The sequence below is a fragment of the Amyelois transitella genome, chromosome 3 (assembly GCF_032362555.1).
Source record: "Amyelois transitella isolate CPQ chromosome 3, ilAmyTran1.1, whole genome shotgun sequence".
Taxonomy (NCBI): Eukaryota; Metazoa; Arthropoda; class Insecta; order Lepidoptera; family Pyralidae; genus Amyelois; species Amyelois transitella.
Window position 1 is genome coordinate 8,159,487 of NC_083506.1, and position 26,891 is coordinate 8,186,377.

The 26,891-nt window shown below is 33.7% G+C and overlaps 2 protein-coding genes across 5 annotated transcripts in view; one reads left to right on the forward strand and one right to left on the reverse strand.

Moving 5' to 3' along the window:
- Window positions 1–2,942, forward strand: part of LOC106137829 (uncharacterized) — a 39,464-nt gene extending 36,522 nt beyond the window's left edge. For all 4 annotated transcript variants that reach the window (XM_060950127.1, XM_060950118.1, XM_060950114.1 and 1 more), the window contains exon 6: window positions 544–2,942. In XM_060950127.1, the coding sequence (XP_060806110.1) occupies window positions 544–592 (49 nt within the window). In that variant the 3' untranslated portion in view covers window positions 593–2,942. The remainder of the gene's footprint in view (window positions 1–543) is intronic.
- Window positions 2,943–3,657: 715 nt separating this feature from the next.
- On the reverse strand, window positions 3,658–22,374 carry LOC106138760 (uncharacterized). Its single transcript, XM_060948840.1, has 4 exons — window positions 22,229–22,374; window positions 16,265–16,371; window positions 10,890–11,040; window positions 3,658–8,923 (listed from the first exon to the last, which is right to left on the reverse strand). Exons 1-4 carry the CDS (start codon window positions 22,372–22,374, stop codon window positions 3,658–3,660), a joined length of 5,670 nt encoding a protein of 1,889 aa, XP_060804823.1.
- Window positions 22,375–26,891: the final 4,517 nt, after the last annotated feature.

Genomic DNA, 26,891 nt, shown 5'->3' on the forward strand with positions numbered 1-26,891 from the left:
ATTATTTAATATATTAAATTAGGTAAAATAATTAGTAAAAATAACACAGGGCTAAATATTTGTTTACTTAATGATTGTATTGAATGTGTATTTTCCACGCATTGCGTGTGTTTAATGTAGCAGTCAGTTACATAAATTAATTGCAATCGAATAGCTAATTATACAAATACTGTAACATTATTAGCATTATGTCCATACGAGTGTCAATAGTAAATACTTCTTATATTTAAGAGCTATTTAAGTATCCTCCATTTCCTTGCTCTTTATCGTACTATTTTTATTCTAGAGACAATGAATACAAAATTTAAACAATATAATTTGTTGATGTGTTGTGTTATTTTTTTGCGCTATACTATTGAAAAAAATACTAGCTTGAATCTTGTAGGTATTAAATATAACATTTGTGATTCGAACAATCACATGATAAGCAATCACATACCTTCGTTATAAATGCATAAAAAAAATAAATTAAATGTCAGTTGGTTCCTGTAATAATAAAAAGAGAATAACTGTAATTTAATTTGATTATTATATTTTTTTCAGATCTACCAAAGCCAAATCCTGCACTGATCTACTAAACGATGACGAATGAGGAACATATTTAATCTGATAAAAATATATTAGTTTTTGTAAATATTGTACATTTGTAGTAGTGAGATTGAGAAAATTTTTGCATGAATTTTATTGCACATATGGCGTTAATAGACTTTATTTTTTTGTTAATTAAGCTAGACAAATAAAACTATGTATTCCCAAAAATGTTAGAAAAGATAATTTAAATTAAACAGATATAAACTTCACCTTACTACCATACCTACAGCCATCATAATAGTCCTTTTATTTACATACATTATGTAAACGTTTATCTTGAAAATATGTTGAAACCGTTATTTACACAAAGTCTATGAAACGATACGAGTATGCCTTTAATATTTAATATATGTAATCCATCGTATTTTGTATTTCTTATTTTATGCACCATTTATTAATTTATTAATTATTTTGATATTTCTCCTAACCCTTTCTTAGGGCATTTTGTCTACATTGACTTCTTTAGACTAAACAAAGGCAATGTAATAATAATTTTGATATAGAAAAACTGAATCTAAATGTCTATGTAGACATTATGTCTACTCTGTACTTTGCATGACGTTCCTTTTTATATATTTTTTTTTATTTATCACAACATAACGGACATGTCAGGCAAATTTATATATAAGTATATGTCACTGTAGTATAATGTAGACGTAAGATAATACAAATCATCTTTCGTTTAGAGTCCTACGAAAGTTAATAAATTCACTAGGAAGTTTATACTTGCGGTTCTTGTAATTTTCCAGTGACATATACTACACTTCATTTTTATACTTCTCCAAGATTCCATTGCACGATTACTCATACTATTTATTTTTCATTTTATTCTCATGCTCTTTTGTTAATTCTTTAAGTGGCAACCCTACAATTTAATAAACACATAAATACAAATTTACTTAATTAATTAACACTATGTTATCGTGCAAAGGGATTGTGTACTTTATGTGTACAGTGCCATTTCTCCTATCATAATGTTCGCGGTTATATTCTTGTTAAGAAGCTCAAATTATTATAGATACGCCAACTGATAATTATCCCAAAGATAAGAATTAGATATTCGTGTATCATTAGAAATTTCTTTATATAGGTATCTTATGTGATTAAGATAAGATAATTAGGAAATTTTCGACCATGTGTAAGTATAAATAAATATGCTTGTAATGTATGTAATCGATTATTATGAAACTAATGGTTTTTCTGGTATTTATGGTATAAAATTTTACATTCAATAAAATATAATAGCCGCACAATACTCTATATGAAAAAACAAAAATATGAAAGCTGATTTTGTGTCATAAATTTTTTAGAACATAATTTTCGGTGAAGATTTATTAAATATTATAAATGTCATTCAAAATATTAGACATCAATGTAATGTTTTATGATAATAGGTATTTTATACGCTCTTTTGTGCAATAATATGTTAAATGTACACCCTAATTGAAAAATCGCCATGAAATGTAGCAATTCGTAATGATCTGGCCACTGTGATAGATGTGTAGTATTAAAATTTTTATTCTATAATAGATTTGGCACTCATAGTCAAAAGTAATTATGAAATTATCAAGAATTCTGAAACTATTACTTTTTATATTCCAGTGATAATAGTTTACCGATATCTACCTATTTTTATATTATTATGAATACCACATTATATAAGTTATACGTTAATGACTTATATTACATTAACAACTAAAATTATGACTTGTCCTGTGTAAGAAAATGGTGTATTAAATCAGCTTGAGATTTGACGTATGTTTAATAAAATTACAACGTAAAATTACAGAGTCCTTGCTTTTTGCCTTATGGAGTTGATTTTTCTACAGTGCGAGTTCGGCCGATGATAAAAAAACATAAAATTTAAGTAAATGAAAATAAATAAAATTTATTTTACTAAGTAATATGAATTATTTACTATCTATCCATATTGAACAATAACAGGTAGTATCTTGGAATGGAGATTTTTTTAAAAGTAGTTTTATCAATGACCAATTTATTAAAATACATTCGTTAAGGAAAATTGCAAAGATACAACTTTTTAGTTAGTGAAAGTACAAATTACAATAAGGGATTTTGAACACAAAGAAATCTCTATCAGTGTTTCGTTTATAATTGTTTGTGTAATTTGACTATCTTTGATTATAGCTCGACTAAATACACCACTTTTTTACCTTGTTTGTTTACTGAAATGTAATATTTTCTATAATATTGACAAAATTGATTCATCAATTAATTATTTATATTATATTATATACCTATAAAATTTTGGTTATAGTTTGGTTAAATATCTAAATCACATTGTTAAATTAAAGTTAAAGACGTTGTAGATTTTTTCACACATATCAAATTGTAATAATGAATAATTACACTTTATTGTTTAAAAATATAGAAATAAAAAAAAATATATTTTTTTTTTTCACCTTTACTTATCTAATACAACCTATGCTTTGTCAACATAACTAAATAGTTTCTATTTTAGCACAAGTTCTAATAACCATGACGACTGCTATAAAATGAAAACTTCTTAGTTGGTAATATAACCAATAGATGGCACCTGGTTCTAAGTAGCCTTAAAAAGCAGTACTATGTTAGTACCGACGTTGCAATAAGGCGGACTTCGAGGGCAAGCAATAAATACAGTTATTATTAACTCTAGCACAACTCGACTGTTCAATAAGGGTCCAATTAAATAAAAATACCGTGTCCTAGGCGAACTAAAAAAGAAAAATTTATTCCTCCATCTTACCAACTAATAACAAAGATAAAAAACCATAGTAACCGAACAATGCCAAAAATCAAAAGAGTCCATAAACTTACAACAAAACTTTATGCTTGGACATTCCGCCCACCATGGACATTATGTCCATAAAACAATGAATGAGATGTTAAAAACATTCACTATGCTATCTTTAAACTTAATGTTTTACTTAACTAAAATCAAATCTTCATAAATGTAACGAAAGTAAAAATAACAAAAAGAAACTAACCTACTAATTCATAAGAAAAGGTTAATAGAAGTGCATGTGTATCAGTGTAAATGATAAAAAAAAATACCACAAATTTCTATTTAGCTATAGGTAAAATACACAACTTTGAGACGGGTCTCTTAATTATATTCCCTTTACATTTTAAAGTAACAACACGCGTAATCTTATCCAACCCAGGGTGCTTTTGAGTTATAACTCCATACAACCATCTCGCAGGGGGAAGATCATCTTCCTTTACTAGTACTATATCACCAATATTTGGTTCTGGCGTTTGATAACTCCATTTGTACCGATGTAAAAATTGTGTAAGATACTCCTGAGACCACCTTCGCCAAAAATCTTGTACCATACGTTGCATAAACTGCCATCGTTTCAAGCTAGTCATGTTTGACGTTTCAAAGTTTGCATCTGGTACAAGTACTAATGGTTCCCCAATCAAGAAGTGACCTGGTGTTAAAGGCTCGGGATCATCAGCCGATGAGCTTAAGCTTGATAATGGACGCGAATTAAGACAAGCCTCAATTTGAGATAAGAGAGTGCTCATTTCTTCAAAAGTAAGTGTAGAAGTTCCGATTATCCGTCTAAGGTGATATTTAGTGGATTTTACGCCAGCCTCCCATAGTCCTCCAAAGTTGGGGGAATGCGGTGGGATAAAATGCCATTCAGTACCATTTGTAGATAACCAATTCGCTATTTCTGGCAGTAATCTAGACTTTTCTGCAAATAATAAGGACTTCAATTCACGTTCTGCACCCACAAAATTTGTACCATTATCACTAAAAAGCTCTGCGCAATGTCCTCTTCTAGCTACGAATCTTTTAAAGGCAGCAATGAATCCTTGAGCAGTAAGGTCACTTACTACTTCTAGATGGATTGCTCTAGTCACCATGCAGATGAATAAACAAATATACCCTTTATATGCATGATGACCACGCCCTTTGGACGTTCTTATAGCAATAGGACCAGCATAGTCGACGCCACTTCTTTTGAAATGTCTCATTGGTGTAACTCTGGCTGTTGGCAATTGTCCCATCAGTTGCTCTCTACGTTGACTTGCATATCGAATACAAATAACACAATTGCGAATATAATGCTTTATTTGGTTTTTAGCGTCAATAACCCAGTATTTTGTTCTAAGATGATTGATCATAATTTGAATACCCCCGTGAATAGTTCGTTCGTGCGTATCCTTTATAATTAAGTTCGTTAAATGAGCTTTAGCCGGAAGAATGATTGGATGTCTTTTATTTACGTTTAAGAAAGTAGCTGTTCTATCCAACCGCCCACCAACACGTAAAAGTCCATCATCGTCAAGGTAAGGATTTAACGGTTTAAGTTTGCTTTTTGTTTTAACTGTTCCTCCTTTAGTTATACTTTCAATATCTTCATAAAAACTTCGAACTTGGCATTGCTTTATGTATATATGTAATGTTTGTTGTAATTCTACATTAGTTAGCCATTGAGGACCTTCATTGGTTTTATTAATGCTTTTCAAAATAAATCGCCTGCACCACGATATAACTCTTAGAAGTCTCATTAATGATGAGAATCTTTCCCATATAATAACATCATCATCTATACTTGTTAATACTTGACATATTTTAATACCTTTTTCTTCTGTATTTGTATCATATGTTATATCATCTCCATTGTAATTTATGACTACCTTTCTCAAAAAATCTGGTCCTTGCTTCCACAGTCTCATTTTTGAAATGTCAGACGGCATAATTCCACGCGATGCAATATCCGCAGGATTATATTTTGATTGGACATGAGACCATTGAGATCTGTCTAAACTTCCTAAAATCTCTGCTACACGGTTAGCGACGAATACTTTCCACCGGCTTGGATGGCTACTAAGCCATGCAAGTACAACTGAAGAATCACTCCACGCATGAATGTGTTGCTTTGGAATACCTAAAATATCAGCTACCTCTATTAATAATTTAGAAAGTATTGTTGCCCCACAAAGTTCTAATCGGGGTATTGACAGTTGTTTGATAGGAGCTACTTTTGTTTTAGAAGTAACAAGGTTTACATTAATATTACTACATTTATCAATAACACGGATATAGACAACTGCGGCATATGCTTCACTCGATGCATCGCAAAATCCATGAAGCTGAACAGAAGTATCATCCTTTCGAGTGTTCATCCATCGGGGTATCTCGAAACTTTTTATTAATAAAAGCTCGTTTCTATATGCGACCCATTCGGTTAGTAATTGAGGCGTAAGTTTTTCATCCCATTTCAAACCTGATGTCCATAGTTTTTGAATAAAAATCTTAGCTTTTATTACAATTGGAGCAAGCCAACCTAATGGATCATAGAGACGTGATATATCTGAGATCACTTTCCGTTTCGTGATTGGCTCTTCAATTGTCGGCAACTGCACTAAATATTTAAATGTATCGTTACATTTGTCCCACGTAAGACCCAATATTTTAGTAATCGAATCAGATTTATCAACAAACTTTGGTGTCTCTGTCTTAGACTCTTCCTCTGCAATTCTATTATCATTGTCTTCACTGTTTCTATTATGTTTTATTTGCTCTTTCATACTTTTATCTCCAAGTTTTTCTTCGTTTTCTATCCACTTCATTAGATTTTTATCATTGCTTGTCCACTTTTGTAATTCAAACCCTCCTTTTCTAAGCAATTGTTTCACTTCAGTATATAGCTGTTGACCTTCTATAAAATTTTCACATCCTGACATCAAATCATCAACATAAAAGTCTGACAACACTTTTTTTGCAGCTATTGGGAAATGAACACCCTCGTCATAAGCTACTTGACGTAATGAGCGAATTGCTAAATATGGAGCTGACGATGTACCAAATGTAACTGTCAAAAGTCGATAATGTTGCACCTCAGAAGCAGAATCTTCACGCCAAAGAATACGCTGAAAATCAACATCTTCTGAAGATACACGAACTTGACGATACATCTTCACAATATCAGAAGAAATACATACAGGATGTGCCCGCCATCTCATTAAAATATGTCTCAAGTCATCCTGTAATGTGGGACCAACCAATAAGTCTTGATTTAAAGAAACACCGTTGGATCCTGGGCACGATGCGTCAAAGACAATACGTACTTTTGTTGTACTTCTATCGTTGCGCACCACAGCAAAATGTGGTAAATAAAAACCTTTGGAGCTTTTATGTTCTTCAGGTGGAATAATCTCCATATGATTTAGACTGAGATATTCAGCAAATACCTCTGCATATTTTTCTTTCAAATCTTTCTCCTTGTCTAATTTACGTTCTAATGAATATAATCTTCTAAGTGCTATTTCTTTTGAGTTTCCATTTAAGCATTGTGGACTGTATTCTTTGAATGGCAGCTTCACTATATAACGACCAAAAGAATCCCTTTTAGTCGTGCTTGAATATATTGATTCACATAGCTGTTCCTCTTCCGTTAAATGTTTCTTTGCTTTAACTAACGAAGGTTCGGCTTCTATTTCCCAAAATTTCCTCAAAAGCTTATCATTTTCTTCTATCTGAACATGCATAGTTACATTTGTATTACAAATAATCGTCCCAACATCTTCACCTTCATCAGTTTCTCCGGATATTATCCATCCCAGAGATGTATTTTGCGCTATAAGGCAACTGTTAGAATCTTTAACTAGGCCCTGCTTTATAATTTGACTGTACACCTTTGCACTGAGCAAAAGATCAATTTTATTGGGAGTAGCAAAGGTAGGGTCAGCCAACGACAATTGTGTAAACTTTGGACACAATTGAACTGCCACTTTCTTACTAGGAAGACAGTTGGTCAGTTTGTCTAACACATGAGCCTTTACTCGAACAACAATATTGGTATCAAGAAGTGATTGCAATTGGATAAAAACTATATACTTAGAAACCACTGAAGGGCTCCTGTCACTTCCTAATACCGAAACATTACTTTTGCTTGCAATTTTCTTCAGTCCAAGTAATTGAACTGCAGACTCTGTTATAAACGAAGCCTGTGAACCCTGGTCTAACATTGACCTAAAAGTAATGTTTGCTCCTGTTCGAGATTGAATTTTAACTAAAGCAGTTGCCAGCAATACCTGAGATTGAGCTTTAGAGCAACAGCCTACTACAACATCATTGGAATCGCCTTGTATGACTACTGAGGACACAGCTTCGGCCCCATCCGATTGATTGGTATTTGTATCGCTTGTGTCATCAATCGACGGGACTGCTGAATTGGAATGAAGTAGAGAATGATGTTTCCTGGAACATATTCGGCATCTAGTTGACATGCGACATGAAACTACGGAATGGCGTGGACCTAAACAGTTAAAGCATAAACCCTGGTTTTGGACAAAATTGCGACGTGTATCGACATCATCCCTCGAAAACTTTTGGCATGTATATAATTTATGGTTTTCGGTACAATATGGACAACTTAAGGTAGTGGTGACATGAAGAGCTTTAACATTGTTAAAAGAGTTACGGCTGAATGTCTTATTAACACTATTTTTACTATTTAAAAACTCGAATGCGTGAAATCTGTTCTCTAAAAACTGTTGAAACAGATTCCACGATGGCAATTCTTGAGATGAGCTACTGACAGCTAATTCCCACTGTTTTCTAGTTTCTATATCTAACTTTAAACTTAAAATATATATTACCATTATATCCCATTCTTTTACATTAATACCTAATTGTTTCAAAGCATTAAGACATTCATTACTTGTGTCTAATAATTCTTTTAAGGCACTCGATGACTCAACAGTAATGTTTTTTTGACTCATAAATCGCGACAAAATACAACTAGCCAAGTACTTTTTATTGTTATATCTGTTTTCTAATTTGTTCCAACATATCATATAATTTTCCCCGGTAATAGGCACATGCCGTAGCAGCTGCTCTGCTTCACCTGATAAGTGGCTCTTAAGATAGTGAAGTTTCTGCACTTCATCGAGTGTCTTATTGTTATGAATTAGCGAAACAAATAAGTTATAAAAGCTAGTCCATTCCGAATACTGGCCGCTAAAAATTGGTAACGAAATTTTGGGTAACTTTATATTGGAAACATGTTGAAAGGCATCGGACATCTCATTATCTGATATACTTGCGTAATTATTTTTCAACGTGCACAGCATTTCTTTTAAATCCGATTTATATTCAATGTAAACATCTTCAGTTGACGAATACAAATCTTGAGTGTGATAATCAGATTCTTCCAACTCATTTGGTTTACACTCTTCAATTATTCTTCTATGGGTGGAATAAAAAGATGACCACAATGTATCAAGAATCTCTAGTCTCGTCTCCACATAAGAGCTGGTAAGTCTATCCTTGGGAGTCTTTTTAAAATTACGCCTTGCTTTAGAGAGACTAGAAATAGTATCATACTGAAGCTTAAACAACGAACTCATCTTATATGTGCACTTTTAGACAATCTCTATAGGTATCTATTATTTTCCCCTTTATAGAAGATTCAAGATACAGATTACTTACAGATTTGTCACCACATTAAATAAAACTGCATTTTCTATCGGTTGATAAGTATTGATACCTTCACGCTTTGATGATAAAAAACACATCTGTTTCATTGGGTGCATGCTATGAAGCAATAGTGAAATATCCGCCATTAGATGCTTCCGTATGTCGCTTGCGGAACTAGGCCGCAATCCGGCGATAGGACCATGTTCAATAAGGGTCCAATTAAATAAAAATACCGTGTCCTAGGCGAACTAAAAAAGAAAAATTTATTCCTCCATCTTACCAACTAATAACAAAGATAAAAAACCATAGTAACCGAACAATGCCAAAAATCAAAAGAGTCCATAAACTTACAACAAAACTTTATGCTTGGACACGACAGATGGCGATAGTAAATAAAATTTACAGAACTGCGAGATAGGTATCGGAATAAAGTTAGGATTTTGAGATATTTTACATGATTTTTAAAATATAATGTAAATCACCATAACCTCCTGAGACACTGGGATCCATCACACTTTATTTTATATTTTCTCTCCTCTTTAAGTGTTCTTTTTACTAATTTGTGTTTAGGTAGTTTTTGTTCTTACCTTGTAATATATGGTTGGAGTAGAATTCAGATTTATGTGGGGACAAAATATGCAACGTGATTACACAAAATATTTATTTAAATATAATTATTATCTTATTTATATTGTTTATAAATATTTAGTTACTTTTTTCCTTTCATACCTAATTCTAAGTATAAATACCTAGCTGGGTGTTGAATTCCATTTATATTTCTTTATACTTCGTTTGTAAGTATGATAAAAACTTTTTATTGCTTCCAACTCCCGTCATTTGTCTTAATAACTATCCATTAATCGAGTTTTCTAAACTTTCACTTCATCATCGTGATGTCTTTGTTTCTCGAAGTCAATTTAATTTTATTCATACTTACGTAGGTATCTATGAATAAAATAAAATTGAAATTTTATATACGTAAAAGTAACAGATAGTGTTCGTCTTTCTTTTTAAACAAACTTCAAATTCTTCGGGCATACCATACCTGACCTCTAGACCGTCCTTAATTTGATAAAGGTAAGTTTGAGCTTTCCACTCTTAACTTTCCCTTACATATAGGATCACCTAGTCCTAAACCCTTACGGTAGACAGAGACTTGAAAATACCTACTTAACGATAAAAATATTTATTTATTATTTTGCATCAGGGATTAAAGAATATAGGAAGACCACCTCTCTGTTAGTGCCAAGCGTGGAAAATTCTCCTATCTTCATCACGCGATCCGTATATTATTCGATTATCTATGTTAATAGACGCGGGACTTTGTGCACGACGATATTACACTAACTACTTATTATTTAATTACCTTGTCGTATCGTAAAACAAGATTGAGATGAAATATCTCTAATTGAATAATAATTATAAGATTATATCTTTTATATAATGAAACTTCCCGATAAGGACAGTCGTATCATAAATCTACCTAGGTATAAAAATTCATATTTTGTATTATTATTGTAATCTATTCAAATATTCGCTGTTTATTTTCTGAAAGAGTAGAATAGAGAACCTCTCCATCTCTTTCTGTGTATTTCGTAAGAGATAAAAATAGATCGCATTAAGAATCCTTATGCCAATTTGTTTCTTAGCTTGTACGATGAATAAAGCCAATCTGAGCGGAGGTTAAAGCCTAAAAAATGTATATTCTATGGTCAGATATGTATATTAACTAGGTATACCTGTATGTTGCACACACATTATATTAAGTACTTTTGTTTCTGTCATTTGTTATTCTAAAAAAAGGTTACAGAATCTCCGGAGCAGACAATAACTTGTGTTTAGCATGTAGTTATACCTCAATGGATATGTAAACAATGTTCCAGTATCATCTTTGTGGCATGGCAACACCGAGTCGTTGACATCCGAGATCAAACAATGCAGCGTACGGGAAGCAAACATGGTGATTACCTTAGGCTGATAAAGCTCGCTGGGTCGCAACATGCTCCCTGATAAAAAGAAATTAAGACAGAGTTGATTACTCATAGATAGCTCCGTATATAAAAAGTTTCAGCGTCTCAAAATGTATCAATAGGTAATATCGTGTCATGTATTGGTTTTCATACGTAATAAAAAAAATGTAACTTCAACTTTTCAAAAAATTTCTTAGAGGCCGCGCCAATCGGCGAGATTATCACAATAGAATAAGGTATTTTTTTCGAATCTGTTTAACTATTATAAACCTTACTTTTTTCGCTATCAATCATCATATCGCCAACTGTATCATTAAGATTTGACAACCAGGATTTTATTTAACAAATATTTTTGTAAAAAAACTGAAACTTAACTTTAACATTATCACAAACCAGGGAGGGAAATTTTAAGGAGATCTGTTATCGTCTTTTTGAACGGAATCCTAACGATGCAGGGAACAGAGCCCGTGTATCAGAACAAGATAAAGCCTCTACACGTGTCGCTTCGCAAACAATAGGAGTACGTGATAACATGGGCTTTTACGAAAGTTCCTTGAGAAATAAAAAGTTGTAAAAGGCAAATATATATATAGGTTTCGTTCGTATTCTATTTTTGAAGCATGAAAATGTCATTTTATTATGTCCTCTTCTACTTAGACGATGTAAGATTAGATCAGCCATTTTTATAGAAATCGGGAAAATATAACTACAATTTGTATGGTCATAATTATTATATCATATTTAAAAATCTTGTATCCTATATAAGATAAGTGTATAAAAGCTTAACTTGGGTAAAGTTAGTTGATAATATAAACATGTGTCTTCATTTTGATGGATATAATGAAATACCTACATAATAGTTCATTCACTGTCTGGCACAACGTAAGTACTCAGATGAGGTTACAGGAGACTGAACGACCGATTATCTCGAGTTCAAAACTATTTTATCTTAGTGAGATATTTCGAAAAATAAATACTTATGTGAAAATCCTCTCCAGTTGGAAGTGACTAAAGTACGAGTATTTTAATCATTTTATCTAATCTATGTAAAAAATATTCTAACAGTTACTATTATTTTTCGCGAATTTTTTATAAAAACAAACGAATTTACTTATAGCTTCAATTCATTTGTTGATGAAGTACCTATAACATTTCGTGTTCATTGGTACAATGGTAAATTTGATTGCATCTGATACATAGCTTAATGTCAATTTCTCATTCTACTAACTATACTAAACATACTACTAACGATGTGTGCTTTCATCAACTTTTATGAAATAAACAAGTAGAAATTAAACTAGCAAGAAGCGTAATCAGAAATTGCTATATGACCTGAATAGATTAACCTGACACTTTCATAAGAAGCATAATTAGTAGGCCACCAGGCTTTTGAAACAAGAGAACGTTAAAGCCATTTTATACAGACGCCATATGGCGAGCATACACAATTACAAGATGAGTGATAAGTACTTAATTATTTGCACTCCATCTGGCTCACATTGCATTTCGGTTAAGCTGCATCCACATATTAGGTTACCGTTTAAATGAATGATAACAAATACTTTCAATATTTAAATAATAATAAATATTTTGGCGAAGTGGATGAAGTCAAAAGGTTGAACTGTGTCGCTCGTATACATAATTGTGTGTGTTACCTATCAAAGATGGGATCTAAGCAGGTGCACGCTAGCTCGAATAATGCGTATTCACTCTTGTCTTGAGACAGAAAAGCTAACCAGAGTTAAAAAATCTTTCTTTTTTGTTTTTTTTTTGAGGTGGATATCAAGTTATCATCTTTTTTTTACCCGTCTGCCCGAAAGAGTCATTTTAACACAGTACAGAATTTCACAAAGTTATCACTGTTGTAATACAGGATAAGGCCACAAACCACAGTATTTTGCGTCATCACAATTATGTACAATAAAATGTGCCTTCAATTCTCAGAATTATATTAACTTAAATTATAGCAATTACAAGGAGCTATCTATCTAGCAAGATGAAGCTCCTATGAAATTCGTGTTTCCAACTTTTTAGAAATTCGTGGGATAACATATATAACATGTTAGTGGATTAACATATAACATGTAAGTGGTTTAACATATAACATGTTAATGGATAAAATATAACGGCTTCTTAATATTTTCAGTTCTTGATTTTTACTTGAAGTTATTCATAATTTTGACAAAATCATTATTAAATCTGATACACTAGTTTATGTTAGCTGTTACTTTACATTTTTTTTTTATTTAGGTCTGATAGTATTTTCTTTTACCTGCTTGTTCATGCTGTGTGGCATTAAGAAATAATAAAATTTATCAGAAGTCTATATTAATAAAAAAAAATTACACTAAATAAATATGTAGGAAATATGTTTCATTTATTTTTCTGGCATCATGAATATCCCGAATTTACAAACCGTGAGGACACCTGACTTAGGAGCGTGCGTGCGCGCATCTTGAAGTACCGTCACTACACCTAATGGCGCGTATCTAACCGCTGATAGCTCCTGTTTTCAAAATAAAAGAAGTATAGAAGTTCCTATATATATTATTGGCACTGCAGAATACCACAGATTATCAAATTGTTATGATGTGAACTAAACATTTTTAAAAGTATTAAAATAATAAAATGATTACGTATTTTTAAATAACTTTAAATGTAAGTAGAATGGACTAAATAAGATAATGAAAAAAAAATTTTGCTATGATATTCTTAGTGCCAATTAGAAATGCTGAAATTACGATAAAGTTGTCTAATGAGCATACTTATCCCGAATATTCAAAATCTATAACCTTATTCTGAAAGGGAAACCCCTGCCTGGAAGACATCAATCACACCACAGATAAGGCCATCTGTCTGTACAAGGAGAGAAATAACACTTTTTTTCTATTATAGAAACTAGATAAAATATATGTTTAAGTATTGTAAACTTGACGGTAAAAAAGAAAAAAGTATGCAGAAATAGAGGCAAACGGAAATATGCAGTCTCTGCCTACACCTCTGGTAAAGAGGCGTGGTTTTTATGCATGTATATTATTATGTTAATTGTAACCTTTGTGCTTTTCTTTTGTTAACCTTTTGTTAAATAAAAAATTTCATCATATAATAAAAATTTCATTCCAAGATTTCGTTGAAAACAAATACACAAACACACTCTCTCATTTTTATAATATTAGTATGATGATATCAAAACAACATACTGGATCTTCCCTTCGATTTCATGTTCTAAAACTGCTCGCTTACAAAAAGTCAAGCAAATACAACCGGCAAAGAATATATAGTAGAAATAACAATCCCAATAAAATGAAAGGATAAGCCTACAAGAACAGTCATGCAAACTAAGTAGGTCAGTGGTATACCCTCGGTGCCCGAGTTACACGGTTCATATATTTTTAGAGTGCTGGTTAACTTTTGCCAAAAGGAATCTTTGTTTGAAATCTTTCGGCCAATGCGTTGTTCGTTACTTATTAAAATATGTCTGTATTTTTTAATAAGTACCTATTCGCTAGCGTACATTATCGTTTATCGCAAGTACCACGGTCACAGTTTTTAATTCAGTTCATTCAGGAGTTTATTATACGAAAAAATGTGCCTATCAGAAAAGACATAAATAAACTTTTTTTTGTGTTTAAATTTTTTAAATGTTGATAATATTTTATGGTTTTCTGCCATTGATTCTACAGCTAAAATTAGTGCGAGGTGATGCAAATCAGAGATATCACAAATTAAACATAATTATATAGCAGATACAAGTACTCAATCACGAATTTGCCTTCCATGTGAAAAGTTACTAATTTATAAGTACCTACTATCTGGATAGGCAGAGCCAATACTTTGAAGCCACGTTATTTAGTCGGCTTTATCATAATTTACAATAAAAAAATACAGTAATATTTCTTTATTGATTCTACTAAAACTCTCGACAACTTCGTGAATTATATCTTCTCAGTAGCACGCCTTGCGAACTTTAAACACAAACGGGCCAATTTGAGCCAACAGCCCGAGAAGAGACTTGATTTATGTTCGTTTTGCGCGAAGAATTTTTCACTGTGTTTTCGAGGACTGCTATCATGAATTATTGCTTGAGATAACAGTTGCCTTAGCAAATGTATGCCTTAAATACTAGGTTCTGCCCTAAGGCATGGAAAACAAGTCTGCTGACATGACAACGGTTCCTTTATTCGATTTATGAATTTTCTATCTCCTCGGAAGTGTTTCGGATCCATCTACCTAACTAAAATATGTATTGACAATAAGGGACTTTCTTTTATCATTAATTAAATTTTTATATATGAATAATACTTAAAAAAGACTGATCATACAGATTATGATAACTTAGCTAAGTAATCACTAGCAAAGTAAGAAAACTCCCAATAGAGGGAATGTCATATTGTGAAAATATGGGAGCAGGCGCGGCCAAAAGCTGATCAGCCAACATATTCTGCAGTAACATTTTATTTTATAAAAACATCCAAACAAACTGCAAAAAACACAGCCCAAATGGTGTTATTCCAAAGTAAATTTTGATGACATGTCACTGAAATGTGTTATCGTAAGAGTTTTGGGAGGAAGTACCTACTATTTCATAAGACAATATAGGTTGCCAACAATAAACACTTTTAAAGGTGTCTATTCTAAAACCATTCGAAAATGCCATGTGCAATTTTGATGACCTTTGGAGTTTTTTTTTTTGTAAAATATTAAACATAAGACTTCGATCGCGTGTTACTTGTTAAAGTTTCATCTCAATCTCTTCACATTAATTATGCGGTAAAAAGTAATAAACTCACATAAGTACTTACATCTTATTATAAGGAACACACATACGCTATCTCATTCATTTTATTCGTATAGTAAAGTATGATAATGACATTTGTCTTCCAATGGTATACCTACTTAATTTAGTCATTCTCGACCTAGTTCGACCATCACCACCACCGTCCCAGTCGTTCTACTAGCTAGACTACTGGTGCATCAATGACATAGTACCTAATACTCGTATTAGGTACTATGTCATTGATCTATTGTAACAAAAGAGGAAATACTTTTCAGACAAATTTTTCGAATCTCGCATAACTATATTAAAAGAGTGACAAAACGTTTCAAGAATCGACCCCGTCGTCGCGTGTGTCGCAAGTCGGGTGACAACAAAGGGTCGATTTGTCGCTGCATTGTGACCGACACAATGGCAACCGGGTCAAGTGATGACTGTGGAACCACGCTAATGGACTAAGACAAAAGTTTGCTTGAGTAAACTCACCTGCCAAATCGCAGCTATGTTTTAGACGCACATAAAACGATATCATAATTTTACTCTGTTCCGTCCTCACCTTTCTTGCGAGCAACTTGTGGTATGTGACCATGATTCTGAAACTGGAAAAACAGATTTTTATACGAAACAAGTCTCATCCGACCTCCATAACCTTTCCACTGGAACCTTATTGGTTCATGGTTGTACTGTACATCCGGTTGCCTAAATGTGCACGATATTTTCCCTCATAGTAAGAGGTTACACATAAACCGTATTTTGTAACAATCATGATCTTCCTGGAATATATCTCAGTTGTATCCTCCCTGGATCCACTAATGACTGCCATCGAGAAGTAAGTACCTAAGTCAGGTGATCAAAGATAGGAATATTTAACCTCCTTATAATAGTCATTGTTCAATAAGGTCTTGTTAAAGTATAATTTTCATCTTATTCATGGGTATTCTTTTATTTAACTCACAATACCACACTCTCATCTCATCAGGCAGATTTCCTATAAGATCCATGATAAATTCTCCTTTCCCGTTTAAACAAATGTATATCATCAGGATTTCCAAACTTACCCCAGGAATTATGAAACAAAAGGACAGTGATCTATTGTTTAACTTGGGCAAGTCAATTATGAAACGGAATGCGTGATATAAACGGTTTCCAAGCAAATTAAGCCATAAACTTTCCTCTGGATTATACGTATCACCTACCGTATTTCATGAAGGTTTTGTAAAGAATTTAGATAATCTTACGTTTGTTATACCATCAGATTTGTATTAATAGTATTATGATGACTATGAAATGTCAACAAATAAATCACAGAAGTGAATTGATATATTGTTTCTCTTTTAGACTAAGGTATTATTACCTCTATATTCATATCGCCATAAAATAGGCGAGTTCACACAGGTTAGGAGATTTGATTCTTTGGTTAAAAAAGGAAAGTTAACGTTAACCAACCTTAACTTGGTATTTAAGGCAATGAGCTAGCTGGATAGTGACAGGTTGTCACTATCCAGAATCTTTCTTTGAGTCTTGTGACTATTAACTCTTATTCCCCGTTCAAAATAAAAATTATTAATTTTACTTTACTACATAAGGTATCTGATCATTTTAAGCAAAATTGATTTGTAAAAATATCTGCACCCTCACGAGTTAACTTTTTGCAGCACTGCAGCCAATCTCAACGGTGTAGTAAATCAGCTTGCAATATCAGTTTCTTAGTAACACAGCGTACTTAGTAAATGTTCTCAGCCATATTTTTTGCCAACGCTAATGCGTTTGATATCAGAGGAAGTCGTCAGGGCTGTAGGCGACGGAAATTGTTCCGCGTTAGAGGGACATTAGCCGTTATAATAAAAGATGCTATTCCAATTTATTTGACAAGATTTTAATATGAACCGTTTGCGATGGAACTGAAAGCTGTTTGATTTCCGGAAGCATTATAACAAACACACTACACAGAAGACCAGTGAAGGAAAAAAAATTTACTTCCAAAATGACTCAAGTCACAGAATTTCGGTCTTTTGGCCCCTCGTCCTCTTCCTTCCGGATTTTTGGAGTTTACATATTTTTTAATAAAGTTAAAATAAATAAATGGCTTTTTCTAATATTTCTAAAAAGGATATGAATCATAAAACTTGGTAAAAAACTTTTCTTGAGACATGTTGGTCTTTATTCTGACCTCTTACTTTAAAAATTTCAAATACTTATAAATGAAACAAGTTAAATCATTCCAGCTAATGATAAACAGCTTTGTTTAATACATTATTTTATTTTTGGAATATCTCACAAGTTCACCTTCTAAAACACCACAGATTAATCTTCGAAATCCGAGCGTTTCATTTTCGCTGACAAGTCAAGCCTACCGCATTTAGGCTTCATTTATCAGTATATATAATATGATGGCTGTGGTGGCACTTCGCTTCGTCATGCTGTCTGACCAAACCTCTCTGACCTTGACAAAATGACCGGGTGCTGCTATTTTCGGAAGGTCAGAATGACAATTTGATTTGTTCGCTCCTTCTGTAGAAGACTAATCAAAGGAAGGCATTCAATGCTTGGTTAAGGTTTGATCCTATTATTATGATACATGTGATTACAGAAGGTAATGTTTTAGGTCTGATTTAAAATCTGGGAGTTGTCATTAGATACATCAATTATTTTAAAGGTCGTTAGAATGGGGAAGTGCCCGGTTTAAATGCGTGATGCACATAAAGGCACATGTTCAAATCGCACCTTGGACATACCAATGACTGTTTTCGGAGTTATATACATTAGTTTGAATATTAACCGATACTCTTACGGTGAGGGAAAATATCGTGAAGCAATCTGCACATTCAGGCAACTGGATGTGTAACCATGATCAAATCAATACGAGTTAGCTTCCCATGCAAAAGGTTGCGGAGGTCAGATTGGAGTCGCTTCGTGCGAAAACCTAACTCACCCAATCCAGGAACCGTAGTCAAAGGCATACCCCGGGCTCCTGCCCAGAGTGTTGAGGATGAAAACGGGAATAAAGCCAATAAGAAGAAGAACTTTACTGAGACCCGACCCTCTCCCATGTGATAAAGAATCCAAACGTCTCTGTTGTCCTTGTGGTATGATACAATTATTGATTTAAGATATTATTGAGAAAATTACAAGTCATTGACATACTTTCTGATTAAAAATACAAATAATACTAAGGGTATGGGAGTGAACCAGTTTGTTATCATCCGAATTGGATTGAACCTTTCGCGAAATCCGTAACGATTATGTATATTGCCACATTGACCTGATTAGGCTACATTTTCGAGAGTCAGCCACGTCTGCTAATAACCTATTTGATTTTCGCAATCTTGAATTAAGATTAATTTAATCTTTATTACACGATGAAGGACGAGATTAGTACCATTGTGTCAGTAAATCCTAAGCTGTGCTGAAAAAGTTTAAACTAAATATAAAGATTCAAGTTCATCTTTTACTTCCATCAGCAGCAGTTAGAGATATAGTAGATTAAATTATTTTGTTCAAGAGTTTATCATCGATCATGACTGAACTAGAAACCTGAAACCAGTAGGTGTTTTTCTCGTAATTCTTTTGCAAGTTAATAATGTGGACATTGTATGAATGTGTATGTTTGCATGCCGAACTAACAGTGCGTGTCGCCGATGTCATCACAGTATCGTAATAATATTTCGATACGCGTGCTTGGTCACCGTCGCATATTCATACACGATCGGAAATAGCAAGACACATTGCTTTGAACAGCTGATTAGATGCAAATGCAATAAAAGATAGAATATTTGCATTAAATTGAATTAACAGGCTAATTTGGATGTCATGAAAAGGGGACGATATATATTAATACGATTAATTAGTTTTCACGGACTTAGGTGAAGCAAAATAAGTGATCTTAGCAAACGGAAAGATTTTTAGTATGATTATTTTTTTTCTAATCAAATGTATTATCCTGACTTATACCCCTTCATTTTAACCTTATTATGTTTTAAATTTCAAATATCACTCACGTAGGTATCCTCGTTAAATGTTTCATACATGAATTTCGCATAAAATATCTAATTAGCACAAATTGTGCAAAATAGCGTAATAACGACAGAATGTTGGCCACTTTTAATTAATTTATGGTAGTTCTTCCCTCTCACATTGTTTCCTTAATTACGGCCCTGTCGCTGGGGGGTTGTTGGGTAACCATAAACGAAAGAGAATAAACACGAAGGTGTGAACAGAACATGACGTTCGTGATCATGTTTTAATTGTCAGCTTCAAGGTTCATTTTAATATTACACATTAAAGATTATTTTCTTTTTTTTGTAAAAATAATGATAATTAAAATTTGTAGTTTTAGTAGCGGCTTTTTAGAAGATCAGAATCAGAATAAGATCAATAAAATAGTAATAAAAATTTGCAATACTTTGCTCATTTATATATATAGTAGGTAAACTTAGTAACTTTAAAATTAACAATATTGTCAAAACCGGCGCCCATCTTGAGTTGTTCGGGACGGTCTATTTATGAAATACAAGGCACAAACATAAACAAAATATTTTAATGTAGTGTTTCCGTTTAAAAAATGTTATGAACGGCCTGTTAATGTTATTTAATTAATTATATCTTCCTGGAGCTACAGTCACTCTATAATTAGAATATTCTCGGAAAGACCGGTTTGGTTTGCAATTATTTATATTATTTTATAGTATAGATTGAGAATTTTATATTCCCTAATGATATTTTTTGTTTGAAGTACTTTATTATAAAACCTAAAAAAAATGCAAAGTATATGTATTTATTTTGTTATCTTTCGCTGGAGCTATAGTGAAATATTCTAATTAAATTAAATAGAAATAAGATTTTCTTGAATATAAATTTATTCTTAATCCGATCGAGATAATATGACCTACTTGTGTAAGTTTTGACAAGAAACAGTCGATAATTTTTTGTTGACGCCATTGTTACAAAAAACAAAGTAAGGAAGTTGTTGTAAGCACAAACATGTAAGATCCGTTTTGAAATAAAAACAACAAAGATTTCATTGAAATGTTTTCGTCATAATATTACAAAATCTCTAATCAAAGTCATAATTTCTAACCGATTTTCTTTACGCAGGAGTTACAAGCTATATACATATAGGTATTGCTGTTAGACACTAGCGTTACTTTTTTACATAGGTATATAGAATCAGTTAGACTACATAATTCCACTTAAAATGATCCCTACATACTTCTTTCGCTTCATCCAGATTCATAACTAGACTCCAGTTTAGGGGTAGGTACTCTTGGCCAGAACGTCCCCGATTTGATCAAGATAAAAATATAACATCGGAATATTTGTTCTGAGCCTATATTATTATCGTGATGGCATTTAGCCAGGATTCTGTGGTATTAAGCTGGTGAGAGGCGGCCTTTTCGCAACGTGCGACCCTTTCGACCGATGCCTTCACCGACCGTAATTCTAGCTCTACAAGCCATTCCCAACAATAAATTAAATGATGCAAAGTTTATACCGTCATTTACATTACTTATATTTTTCAGGAATATTCTACTCATAATTTCTTTTTTTCACTAGTTTCAATTCGTAATACTAGCTTTTACTCGAGGGCTTTGCTCCCGAAGAAATATTTAAAAAAATCTTTTGTCTATCTCTCTGCCAAATATCAAGAATGAAAAATGTTGAGTTCATTCATTACAAAATAAAATACAAATATTTTCTCTCTCTCTCTGTAAAATACAAGTATGAATTAGGTAATACATTAAGGAAATATATAGTAAGACAAAAAAAAATGCTTCATGAAAACATTGAATGTTATAGATACCTGTTTATAAATAATAAATTATCATTAAAAACAAAAGCCTTCGGCTTTTTCTTTAGAAATAACACATGGATAGAAAGAAATTCGAAATACAAAAAGTGACAAAACAAAACAAATGTTATTTTACACTGACGGACAGGCGATTCAACAATCTTGTTGGTAGCAATTAATACTTGTCCAATAATAACTCCTCTATTGACGTGAAACGCAACAATTTAGCGTAACCAATTACACAATCCGCTACCATGTAAGTTCTACCTGAATGAATTCCTACATCATCAGTGTATCTGGTACCTAAGTGGCTGTTAGCTCATAATGTCGTAATAATTACAGGCAAATGTTGTATGGAAATCTGAACGTAAAATAATACATGGTTATAACACTGAATGAATTTCGCTGAAAATCAAATTATCATTGCAAATAGCTAAAACAACATCACCTGATAATTGCTATCCAGATCTCATTTCATCATTAAGCCATCCAGCTGAATGTGGCTTTCGAGTCTTTTCTCTCTTTTGGCCCTTTTTATCCCGTGATGATATGAATATTGTATGTATCACCTACATTACCTCCTATTCTGGACTGGATCTAGTTATGGGTCGTTTTAAGATACCACCTTAAAAAGTCCCATAGAACTGCAAACACTGCATTACTTGTCCTCGTGTGTATAAAGTCGATGCTCTTTACTAGGTTTCTCATCGTGACCGCACGGCCGAAGGTTTCGGAACGTAACCAAATATCGGGCGCGAGGCGTGGTCCCTGCGGTATGCTCGCCAGCTGATCTGCCAAACGATAGCATTGTGAAGCAATTTAGGTGTGTTGTGGACTGAACTTAAACAAATAACCAGCACTGTGTTGTTGTTCCTGCAAAATGATTTTATTTGATTTCAGTGGCAGGTGGCGTTCATTAAAAAAACATTCATGAGTATATTATTTATAAAACTTTGAATAATAGCGGCTTGATGCTTAAATGATTGTCTTATTAAACTCTTTTCTGGAGCTTTGCATTTTAAAATATAATGCCTTATAAATCACTATTTCATTGGGAAAGGTGATAGGTATACAACAAAGCATAAAGTTGAACTTCAAAAATAATTCGCAACAATTAACAACAATGTCCGTGTGGTTCCCGGCACCAATACAAAAAAGAATAGGACCACTCCATCTCTTTCCCATGGATGTCGTAAAAGGCGACTAAGGGATAGGCTTACAAACTTGAGATTCTTTTTTTAGGCGATAGGCTAGCAACTTGTCACTATTCGAATCTCAATTCTATCTTAAAGCCAAATAGCTGAACGTGGCCTATCAGTCCGCTCAGGACTGTTGGCTCTGTCTACCCCGCAAGGGATATAGACGTGATTATATGTATGTATGTATTAACAACAATTTTTATAGTTTTATAAGAATAATAAAATTGCTTCGACAAGGAAACAACTTGCATATAGGAAATTAACTTGAACAATGCAAGAAACAAAGAGAACCTTATGCTCGGCAATTTTCAATGCACCTTTTATGAACGCCACAAGTGATATACTTAAGTACGGAAGAATAGGGAGTTAAATATCTACTAGGTACTTACGTTTAACGACAAACTAAACTGATGTTTTTTCAATACACGAAACTAATTTTTATTCCATTATTTAAAATCGTTCGCGTCAATTCATTTCAATCGTAATTTATAACGTAGTTTGAAACTTTGTCCTTTTATATGCTAAAGATATTCACAACAGCTTCGTCAACATCAAGGTAATACAAAATAGAAACAATCACCAAACAAACAAATACATTTAATCAAAAATACCACCCCGGACTGCACCCGGCTCAAAAGTACCCATTAAACTTGCCGCATTCCTTCTTTGGATAGCTATGGAGAGCCTTTGCACCAGGTACCATCCCGAGCGGTAGTCATAACCACGTGCCCTTAAACGCCGTCCTATCTCACCAATAAAGAGCCTCGCCTGAGGACACCATGGACCGGCTGTTTCTACGGCCACCGGAACAAACTCATACTGAGTTGTTAGAACCGAGTATTTATTAATCTTTTGTTCAGCAGCCATCTTAGCGGCTGCGCCGGGTGTACGCTCAGTGTTAGTGAGATAGGACGCCGCATACGTGCTAACGCACGTCGCGTCCCACAACAGGCAACGTCCTCTCTGCCACGGCACCAAAGTGAGTCCATCAGGTCGCTTCCCGTCCGTACGCGACAGGCCCGGCGGTTCCAGCTGACAAGGTATATTGGCAGATATTAAAGCCCTTCGTATGATGTCACTTAACGAGTGATGCCGCGACAGACGACCCGCACAACGTGCGCACCCGAGAGCATGGTGCCCATCGGCCTCCACCATCTTCCCACAAATACAGAGATGAGGTTGACACACAACGCACCCCAACCATAAAGCTACGGCTACTCTCAGGGAATCGTTATCTAATAATGTTCCCATTTGTGGGGATGGGATAGCGTGCAACCAAGCGCCCGACTCCGGTTCAGCTGCGGCCTTGAAGCGAGCCAAATGAGCACCGGTGACCTGGCCCTCCAGTTCCCTAAAAATAGCCTGAGTCCTGTTTTCATCCCAAAGGCGCTGAACCTCGGGCCTATCAGGAACCGCACAGTTCGGGTTTTGCCCCACCCACGCTATCAAAGCATCGTCTACAAAGGGCAAGATCAAACTGTCACCGCAATTCTCAAAAAAAATTGTTTTGTTCCTCTCAATCGCTGTTATTTCATTTTTGACGTTGTTAACATCCAAATCACGTTTTGGCCCCGGGAGTAAGATTTATAAAAATGCAAAACAGAGTGGTCGACAACTGCCGAATGCAAATTCAGTTTTCTCAGTTCCCTGTTCCGTTTCATTAGATATTTCCACAAGGATACATATAGAAGATTACTTTAGCAAGTTATTGTAATTTTAAATTATTCTATTTTATTTTAGAATAAAAACTAAAAATTAATTGTTACTTCTAGCAGGCCCAAAAAACATTATTTTTCTCATCCACAGCTCAGGGTATTTATATACCAGTACTGAGTATATAAATGCAAAGAGCATTAACAGAAGACAATCGGACATTTATTTTTTAGTCCGGCTCGTAAAGCAGCCGGATCGGAATGTTTCCTAGTCGTGAAATGCCACCGAACAATGTTCTCATACCTTTATTTATATAGTTTTTACTTTAACTAATTACGGCTCATTAAAGTGTACACGCGACGATGACTATAATGCTGTGAATCTTGTTTGAGATATATAGTAATGGCTAGAAATAAAATTGATATTATCACTCAGCCTATTAGCAGAGCGGTGTTATTTCAATACTCCGCGTGGAAAGGATATTAAAGAGAAATAATTATAAGTCATTATCGTTATGTACATTTTTTCAAAGGGTCTATACAAAATACAGATGAGAAGTTAATTGTAAGTTACTTTTCATTGAGGACGAGTCATTGACTGAAATTATAGAAATCGAAATAATTACTCCTGTAAGTTTCCGATTCCCATACTTCGAAACGTATTTATATATTTTTTAAACTTGTATTTAAAACTTTACTATACAAATATTTATTACAAGATAACAGAAGTTGAAAAATTTTACAAGCATTTAAACCTTTAACTTCTGTGACAATGCTTTAAACACAATTTTAGCAAGAGGATATGAAAAAGATATTTTAGGGCATGATCACATATACCAAGGTGTATGAACCTTGTGGGCTCTAGGGAACCCACAATACTTTTACATTATAAACACGAACTTTGTGATATTACCTTTGACGCTGAGCAGTAACTGTTATTACATAGTGTACGTCAGGGGAAATCAAGTAGTTCAATCATTTGAATTTATTGTTTTAACTGAATGTCTGAGATATATTTAAAGGCTTCTGTCACGACGGGTACGCAGAGACGACATATTTACACGAATTATATGGGAATATACATAATAAGAATTACATATGTATATATATTATTGAGCAAAGTATTGTTCATTCTCACCTATGGCCCAAATTCTAGTGAGCTTTAGCTGAATTTTACTAATCAAAAATTATGTATATTCTTTGTTCACCTTTTATGACATTAATGAATTAAGATGGCGTGCCGTGTGGTTTCCGGCATTTTTAAATAAGGCCACTACCCATGGTAGGCGTAAAAGGCAACTAAGGGAAAAACAAATAATCTTGGGATTATTCTTGCAGGCGTTGGGCTAGCAACCTGTCACTAATTGAATCTTAAACGTGACCTTTCCGTCTTTTCAAGACTGTTGGGTCTGTCTACCTGCGAGGGATTAAGACGTATGTATGTATGCATGAATTAATTCAGATTAATATATAAAAAATAACTTAAATTGTAAATGTTATAATGCGACAGCAATCACGTGTCAAAAGTGCATGTTTGGAATAGCACGGCGGATGACGACCGCCGACGTCGCTCGTCTCTTACGCATCTATTTTAGTAACGTCCGACTGCAGAGTAAGGAAGCGCAGAAAGGCACGGTTTCAAATCCCACCTCTGCGATGTATCAATGACCCAAAATGTCAATTACTATTTTCAAACTATGTAAATTCGTTTAAATACTTACCAATGCTCTTAGAGTGAGGGAAAAACATCGTGACTAAACCTGCACATTCAGGCAACTGGAACCATGGATCCAATAAGAGTTACGTTTACCTGCAAAGGTCGCTGAGGAAAGATGGGAGTCACTTTATCTAAAAACCTGACTCATCCAATCTGAGATCAATGGTCAAAGGCATACCCCGGGCTTCTCTCCAGGGTGAGGATGCAACCGGGATTAAAGCCAGGAGGAAGAAGAAGAAGAAGCCTGGTCTTTCCAGTACCTAATTCCTTTTCATTCATACTAGGAAGTAAAAACCATTAGGTAAAACTATTTAATCATTATTACTTCCGGCGTTATTCAATAACTTAGTTTAATGTTTTATAACAATGTAGTCATATTAAATCATTCAATCAATCAGTTAGATATGATAAGTAGAACCAGTAACCTGTAATCCTTCTGTAAAATTATTGCCCATGCAAGGTCCCAATACCATTGTTATAACTTTGACCTTTATAAAAATGGACGGAATAAAGAATCAACATTGATATTTTCATATTAGTATGTAAAAAATGATATAAATGAATTAAGTTAACGTGCCGTGTGGTTCCCGGATTTTTGGTATAGGGCTACTTCCCATGGATGAAGCGAAGGAAGTATGCAGAGATCGTGGCAAGTGGAAAGATGTAGTCTCTGACTACCCTTCCGGGCAAGCGGTGTGATTTAATGTATGTATGTATGTAAAAATAGGCATCAATGTTAATTATGTGCGATAAAATA